Source organism: Crocuta crocuta, unplaced genomic scaffold (assembly GCF_008692635.1).
Source record: "Crocuta crocuta isolate KB4526 unplaced genomic scaffold, BGI_CrCroc_1.0 scaffold327, whole genome shotgun sequence".
NCBI classification, from domain to species: Eukaryota; Metazoa; Chordata; class Mammalia; order Carnivora; family Hyaenidae; genus Crocuta; species Crocuta crocuta.
Window position 1 is genome coordinate 1,436,954 of NW_027529176.1, and position 8,099 is coordinate 1,445,052.

General features: G+C 58.6%; 1 protein-coding gene across 1 annotated transcript in view; it reads left to right on the forward strand.

Annotated features, from left to right (window-relative positions):
• Positions 1 to 6,890: 6,890 nt before the first annotated feature.
• Positions 6,891 to 8,099, forward strand: part of LOC144226679 (lymphocyte antigen 6H-like) — a 3,137-nt gene continuing 1,928 nt past the window's right edge. The window contains exons 1-4 of the mRNA XM_077758140.1: positions 6,891 to 7,099; positions 7,216 to 7,300; positions 7,460 to 7,585; positions 7,847 to 8,096. Of these exons, the coding sequence (XP_077614266.1) occupies positions 7,067 to 7,099; positions 7,216 to 7,300; positions 7,460 to 7,585; positions 7,847 to 8,096 (494 nt within the window). The 5' untranslated portion in view covers positions 6,891 to 7,066. The remainder of the gene's footprint in view (positions 7,100 to 7,215; positions 7,301 to 7,459; positions 7,586 to 7,846; positions 8,097 to 8,099) is intronic.

An 8,099-nucleotide genomic window follows, 5' to 3' on the forward strand; every position in this document is an offset into this window, starting at 1 on the left:
GCGGGGGCGGGTGGGTGGGGAAAGTGGGTGATGGGCATTGAGGAGAGCACTTCCTGGGAAGAGCACCGGGGGGTGTATGGAAGCGATGAATCTTGGGGATCTACTCATGAAGCCAAGAGCACACTGTACACACTGTATGTTAGCCAACTTGACGATAATTACATTTAGAAAAAAATAAGGCGCGCCCCTTTAGATTTCTTTCTAAGTCGGCGTGACCCTGCGTAAACTTTCTTTAAACCAAAAGCCGGGTTGACGGCACCTGCGTGGGGAACGAATAGTCTTAAAGAAAACCGTCTGGTTCGTAATGTGTCGACCAGTTCTACACTCTGCATTCCTTGGCATTGAACTTGTGCTTCCTGCCTGAGATGCTAATCTATAACCTTGAGCTTTGACAAGATGTAAAGTCATATATAACCCTGTAAAAACTCCACAGCCTTTTCCTCCCTGAGAACTGCGTGCCCCTGGGCCCGCTGTCCTGACTTGGGTTGGAATTAAACTCTGTTAGAGATTCTAAAAGCTGGGTTCGTCTGTGTCCAGAGGCTCCCAGTGTGCTCCAGGTCAAGTATGATTTCCTGGCCCTGGCTTTGGAGGCCCGGAGCCCTCACTGCCTGCCAGCACCGCGCCCCTGCCAAGGCGGCCCACCCAGTGCGCCGCCCCGCCGGAGCCTGGCCTCCCCTCCCCCTGGGGCTGAGTGGCAGCCAGGATGGGAGGTGCCATCCCGGACCTGGCTGCGCCCCTCTGCCGGGAGGGGCTCAATCACGGGAGCGCGAAAGAGATTAAGTGAACATAAAAATGTTAAAAAGTGGAAGTGAACCTCCGAGGGAGCCAAGCCGTGCCATGTCCCCGCCAAGACACAGACACGGTGGCACACGTGCCCTGCGGAGCAGGGCACACACACATGCCAGGGAAGGGCGAAGGACCTCTCGCTTAATTTAGCAGCTACAGAACATTCCATTGTCTGTGCAAACACAATCAGAATTTCCTCAGCAAGGGCCTATTCTTCCTTCACCAAGTTTATTGGTTGTTCAGAAGGAAATCCTGCCGGCGGCCCTCAGAGCACTGGAGATGGACCCCTGTTCTGGCCAGCGGCCTCTTCAGATGCTGCCCGGCACCCCTCCCCTCGCTGCTGTTCATGGAACCCTCGAGGCACGCAACGAACTAACTGCTCTCTCTCCCTTTTCCGACTTTGCGCAAATATCCCTTTCTCTAGATGGAAATTACAAAATAAAATGTAAAATTGCAACTCCCCCTCCCCCACGCCCCAGAGCGCCCCCAGCGCCCCTGGCCTGGAGGGTGTTACCTGGCAGCACGCGCCCGGCTTGGCGCAATCATCCAGGTCCCCTTACCGCAGAGAAGTTTCCTTTTCTGTGCACGTCCCCCATGTCCCCCCACTTCCCCCAGGGGCCGGCACACTGCTCTTGAAGAACAGGAGCTACATAAACAAGGGGTGTGTCACTGGGGTCCGGACGGCGTTACCTGCCTGACCTAACATCCCTGGACCCCAATTCCTGGGGCTTCGCGGGGGAGGGGAGGGGTTCCTGCTTCCTTTACTTGTTGGAAATCCCTTTACACTGAGCGTGAAAGAGCCCCCTCCCCTCTCCAGGCGCATTTTAATTGTCCAAGTCCTGGCAGAGGACGGGGCTCCCCGGGAAGGCTGGGTTGGCTCGCCCTTGTCTCCAGACCCCTGGGGACNCCCCACACACCATGAGTGAAGTGATAAGCTTGTATCCCTCGGGCACCGGGATAGGTCACCCCCATTCTCTGCTTCGAGGGGCTCCAGATGGCGAGGGGACGGGAGGGGGGTGCTCAGCAGGTGGAAACCCCCACAGCAGCCGCAGAGATGGGCATCCGGGCTCACGGGCGGGGGAGGGGCTGCTCCTACAAAAGACTCAAACCCCAGGTGGCTTCCAACACTGGAAATGTTTTTTGTCACCTTCCTGACTGCTGGGATGGGCTGGGGCCCCTCTGAAGACCGAGGGGCAGACCCGCCTCCCCTGCCTCTGGCAGTGGCCGGCTGCCCTTGGCGGTCCCTGGCTCCTGCCTGCGCCTCTCCAGTCTCTGCCCCTGTGGCCGCTCGGCGCTCCTCTCCCTGCACGCCTGTCTCTTTATAAGGACACTAGTCACGTAGGACTGACCGTACCCCACGGCAGTACAGGCGCAGCTCAGCCAAGTCTGTCTGCAGCGACCCTACTGCCAGAAAAGCTCAAATCCACTGGCAGCTAGGACTCGAGTGTATCTTTTGGGGAACACAGTCCAACCCAGAAGAGGGGAGATGGGAGACTGGCTACCTGGAGGGGGACTGAGGGAATAGAGGGCACATTGCAGGCAGTGGAGCCTGTGGGAGAGACGATGAGGGAACCCCCCCCCCGCCCCGTGTTGCATCACACGCAGACGCTGGCTTGAACTCGTGGTTCCCATAGGCCCAGGCATGGATGTGCCGCAGTGTGTCTAGGACCCTGGAACGGCTCTCCACCAAGAAGTAGCAGGGCTCCTGGGAGAAACGGCCGCTCCAGGGCTGGGGCCGGGGAAGAACAAAGGAGCCTGGAACACTTCTGATGCCAGAAAGGCAGGATGTCCCCCCCGCCGGACGGGACGGGCAGGACACAGAGGCTGGCGTCTGCGGTGATGTGAGCGCCGCGCTGCACCCAGACGGGCCTCAGCCTCCCGAACGGGGTGGACACCCCCAGGTCCACACCCGGTAAGCGGGGTGAATACAGCAATACAGACCAGGAGGAGGGGGCTTGCCCCGGCTCCTCAGCTCTGGGGCAGAGAGCAGTTCTGAGCCCCGAGTGTGTGCACGTCACCGCTCCGGCCACCCGTGGCCGTGGCCGGGAGATGGTAGAACAGCGTCCACCAGGAGGGTTGGGGCGTTTCCTCGAGGTTGTGCGGTACACGATGGATGCTCACAATGTACCTCCCACCTCACTCCCCGTCCACACTGCCTCTTGGGCGCCTTGGACATCTGAACCTCTCAGACTTGCTGCGTCTCCTGTGCATTCTCTCAGACCCAGCCCTCCTCCCTTCACCCACGTCCCCACACCCTGGACGCGGCCAAACTGTCCCCTGGCAGGGACAACCGCTCCTGCCTGGGCCGTGCTCACATCAGGTTCCTGTCCCCTAAGAGTAGCAAAGAGAAGGTGTGGGGGCCGAGGTCTGGCAAGGGCTTTCTGAGACCAAGCGGAAGCCTGTGAATCTGCGTGACTTGCTCCGGGGGAAATTTGCAGGCCGGATTATGATGGACTGGACTAGTTATCAATGAGAGTCATCGCCATTATCTGCTGGCTTATTTTCAGGTACCGTCTGACCAAGACTCCACCCTCAAGCAAATCTGTCAGGAGCCTTTGAGCCCCGGGAATGCCCCTTGCCTCTGTCCTCTCTTCGGCCTGGACTACCCAATTTTAGCAAAGAGTCTTGCTAAGTGAGTTTATTTACTTAATGACTTTTTTTAATGTTTATTTATTTTTGAGAGAGGGAAAGACAGAGTACCATTGGAGGAGGGGCGGAGAGAGAGGGAGACACAGAATCCGAAGCAGCTCCAGGCTCTGAGCTGTCAGCACAGAGTTGGTTCGAGCCCACAAACCACGAGATCATGACCTGAGCTGAAGTCGACGTTCAATGGACGGAGCTCCCCGCTAGGTGAGTTTAGTAAGGTTCCTGCCACACTCAAGAGCGGATGGAACCCCTCACCTCTGCCCATGACCGTGACTCACCGGAAGCCCGAGGCCCATCTGGAACAGGAGCAGGGGAGGCCCAGCTCAGCCAGGGCCCCCCCCCNACCCCCGTCCCTGCCCCCAGGTGTGCTTCTCTGAAGCCTTGGGTCCGCGCCCTGAGCCGGTGCTCTGGGTGCTGGTCTAGAGCGCGGTAGGGACAGCTGTCCATGCAACATTCGTCTCTGGCTGGTGGTTTGCAAACTGGCCGGGTACACAGAGGGCAGGGGGAGATGGGCAGGGAGGCAGGCGGGTGACGGGTTTATCAGCAAAGGAACGCACACGCGAGGCTCGCCGTGGGCGCCACTAGACCCCAGACCTCGGGGCCTGCCTGCCTCGCCTTCCAAGTTTATGCAGAGGCCCTAACGGGGTCCAGAGCGTCCCAATGCCAGGTTCCTCTGTGACGGCTGCGTCTTGGAACCGCGCCCGCTCCAGGAGGGGCTGGCAGAGCGCACCTCCAAGGACAGGGCCCCCGGCCTACCTGCGGTCGCGGCCCGTCCCTGACCTCTTCCGGTGCTGACACTCGACATGTGTCCAAATGTCTTCTTCTGAGGGCGTGGGTCTGATGGGAGCAGTGCTCGTCCAGATGCCCTCATGTGCCCTTAATTATTTCTTCACAGGCCGCCTGCAGATAGTCACGGGATGAGGCCCAATGGTCCCTTGGCTGCAGTTTCACTCTGCCTGGACTCTGCCTCCCGCGGCCTCCGTCACCGTGTGGGCGCGGCCCGCGGGCGGTGGGTCCTCCCCCTCCCTCGCTGCCTCGGTCACGTGGCCATTCCGTGTCCCACCCGCTGGGGAGAAGGGCCAGGGCCGACAGGTGCCGCGGGAGAGCGCGGGCTCCCGGGACGCCTCCTGGTCTTGTCACTTCTGCGGGTTAATCTCTTGCTGCGGCTCATTGTAGATCAGACTTTCTCATAGGGACGTCCACACAGGGAAGCACATCGTGTACGCAAGGGTTAGTGCCGTCCGTGTTGGGGCGCCCCTGGCGGCTTGCAGCTGGCCCTGCGGAGAAGGGGCGCCCGGGCCGAAGCCTCGAGCCCNCTCGAGCACCATGGGGTGGGGCTGGCGGGCTGGGAGGGCCACCGCAGGGCCTGCCACACGTGCGCCCTGGATCAGAACATGGAGCTTGGCCCCGAGGTCAGACTTGGTTGAGATGTAGCCCCTTGCCATTCAGGATGCTCTTTCCGGGCAAGAGGCCGCTCTCCGGGAGCCCCCCTCCCCTGCTCAGACCCCCACCCAGCCCCCGCTTAGCCCCGAAGGTGCTGGCTGTTCACTTCCTCCCTGTTGGCAAGATTTTACTAAGATAACTGGACCTTCAGTGACCTCCTGAAGAAACTGAAGGTCTCCCCAGACCANGTCTCCTTTCCGCTCCATGCTCAGCCTCTACGGTCACTCAAACTTGAGGCTGCCTGCCACCCTCAGGGCCCCTCAGGGACGCAGGGACCCCGACGACAACCACGGAGGCTGAGAGGCACGGACGACCGCTTGCCGACCCCTCAGCACCTCAACCCGGGTGTCGTCCCCGCCCCTAGGAGACCACACAGCACAGCGGGCCAGGAGGAACGCTCGAGGCGTGTTCCAGAAACACTCATGGGAAGCGACCCCCTCATGTTGAGCTTAGGACCCTCTCATGATCTCCTCTGCAGAAATGGGGGTCACAGAAAAATAGAAAGTGGGGCGAAGGTAAGAACCAACTGTTTTACATAAACCAGGGGGGTTTCGGCTCTGTTTTTGCCTGGACTTCTGCTGAAATTTTGGAATAAAGCTACACCATATCTATCTGTATCTTTCCAGATGTTTATATGTACACTATGCCGTGTGTGTGTGTGTGTGTGTGTGTGTGTGTATGTGTGTGTGTGTATAATCTTCTCCTGCCTTTGGATAAGATCATCAAAATAATTTATGAACGCCTGTGCAGAGAATTGCTTAATTTGCTTAAAGTGAGGGCTCACATAGACAAAATATCCCTAAAACTCATAAATTTCAAAACAAACCAAACGCTGTTCAAGTTTATGTGATTTAGGTAAATCTTGGGTAAGTAAGTCTAGTTGGAGATCGTTGGTTTAGTAAACACAGCCATGCCTCCTGAGTGCTCGTCACTGAGTATAATATGAGCATACATTTTTATTCTGTTTGAATTTGCTAGTCAGATAAGCTACTGTTATGTCCACTGGATGTTTAAGATTATTTGAATTCTAGGGGCACCTGGGTGGCTTAGTCAGTTAAGCATCCGACTTTCGCTCAGGTCATGATCTCGCGGTTCGTGCGTTCGAGCCCTGCGTCGGGCTCTGTGCTGACTGCCAGCCCAGAGCCTGGAGCCTGTTTCAGAGTCTATCTCCCTCTCTCTCTGACCCTCCCCTGCTCACGCTGTCTCTCTCTCTCTCCTAGAAATAAATTAAAAAAAAATATTTAAAAAAATTATTTAAATTCTAGGGGCGCCTGGGAGGCTCAGTCGGCTGAGCATTCAACTTTGACTCAAGTCAGGATCTCGCGGTTGTGAGTTCAAGCCCCACATCAGGCTCACTGCTGTCAGCCTGTCAGCACAGAGCCCACTTTGGATCTTCTCTCCCCCCTCTTTCTGCCCCTTCCCCGCTTGTGCGCTTCCAAAGATAAATATCTTTTAAATGTTTTATTTATTTCTGAGAGAGAGAGAGACACTGTGAGCAGGGGAGGGTCAGAGAGAGAGGGAGACACAGCATCTGAAGCAGCTCCAGGCTCGGAGCTGTCAGCACAGAGCCCGACGTGGGGCTGGAACCCACGAACCGTGAGATCATGATCTGAACCGAAGTCGGACGCTTAGCTGACTAAGCCACCCAGGCGCCCCAAATAAATATTTTTTACAAAGTTTATATAAATTATAAATTCTACCTAAGAACAAATGTACAAGGTGGAGAGGCCATAAAATGAGCTGCTTGACACCCATTACTACATGGAAGTCAAGTGCAGCAGGAAAATGAAAACAATGCATTTAAACATTCAAAAAATTTTTTCTGCTTTTGTGATTTTTGGTGGTATTTTGGAGGGTACAATGCATGCAGGACACCACAGGCTTGTGGGAGGTAGAGGGGGCGCTGGGGGAGCAGAGGGAAACAGATGATCTCTGAAGGTGGAGCCAGAAACCTGGGGAGGAGGGTGGAGGAGGGAGGGGCACCCAGCTTCCTCCTAGAATTTTCCCAAAACCACTGTCGCTCAGCTAGGTGACACCCCTTCTTGGTCTGGGACTCAGGGTCCTGCCTGGGGTCTGGCGGCTGGATCTCCGGGAAGGGGAGGAGACGGGAGAGCCCCGCCCCAGCTTCCTCTGGGTGGGGCACCCACAGACTGCAGAGCAAGTTATTAGGCCACCAGGGAAGTGGCTCCAGATGCCAGCTCGCCACGAAGGGAGCCTGACGCTTGTAAGTGAGCGACCCGGGAGGGAACCCCATCCGAATCCTGGCCGCGGGGGCCCAGGAGGGGTCAGCCAGGGAGGCCCGGGTCCAGGAGGTAGGAACCTGAGTCTGGGGTCCCCCAGGGAGCCCCTCTACACGTGTCATCTCCAGGAGCCATGAGAGGCATCCAGCTTGCTCTGCTGGTGTTCCTGCTAAGCTGGGAGCGTGGTGAGCATCGGGGCACCGGGCAGGGGCCTGCGCTGGGGCGGATGGGTGGCGATGCCCCCGCGAGAGGCTGTGTGGTTCTGTGCCCGTGAGGGGCTGCCCTCTAGGCACTCCCCGACCCAGGGGTCTAAGCCCAGCCTTCCTGTGCCCCCACCGGCCCAGGCCTCAGCCTGCAGTGCTACAGCTGCTTGGGCTTGGTGAGCAACAACCAGTGCCAGCCCCAGCCCAGCCCATGTGCCATGTCTGGCGTCTGCTTCAGCAGTAACGTAGCCGTGACCTTGGCCAATGGTGAGTCCCCAGCCCCCGGAGGATGGGGGAGGTTCAGGGAGCTCTGCCCTGAGGCTCCCCCAGCAGCTCTGACTAGGGTAGGTGCGGCAGGGCGCCTCCCCCAGCCTCCCTGTGTCCCCATCTGCACGGAGGGCGGCTGGCCTGGGGCAGCGAGTGGGGGCTGGGTGGGCAGGAGGGGACCCCGGCGACGCGCCCCCGGGGCGTGGGTGATGGGGACGGCCTCAGGCCTCCCGTGCCAGGCTCGTCCCTCCTCACCCACAGGAATGAAGGTGAAGACTCAGCACAAGGGCTGCGCCCCCTCCTGTGAGGAGGTCTCGAAGATCTTGAATCAGCTCTCCCCGAAAACCAGCCCAGGGAGCCAGATCCCGGACGGCCTGATGAAGTTCGAAGTGGAGGGGGTGTCGTGCTGTGAAAAGGACCTGTGTAACGGGGTGGCCCGGGCGGGGCGCAGCCTCTGGGCCCTGGCGGGCGGGCTCCTGCTCAGCCTCGGGCCTGCCCTCCCCTGGGCGCTGCT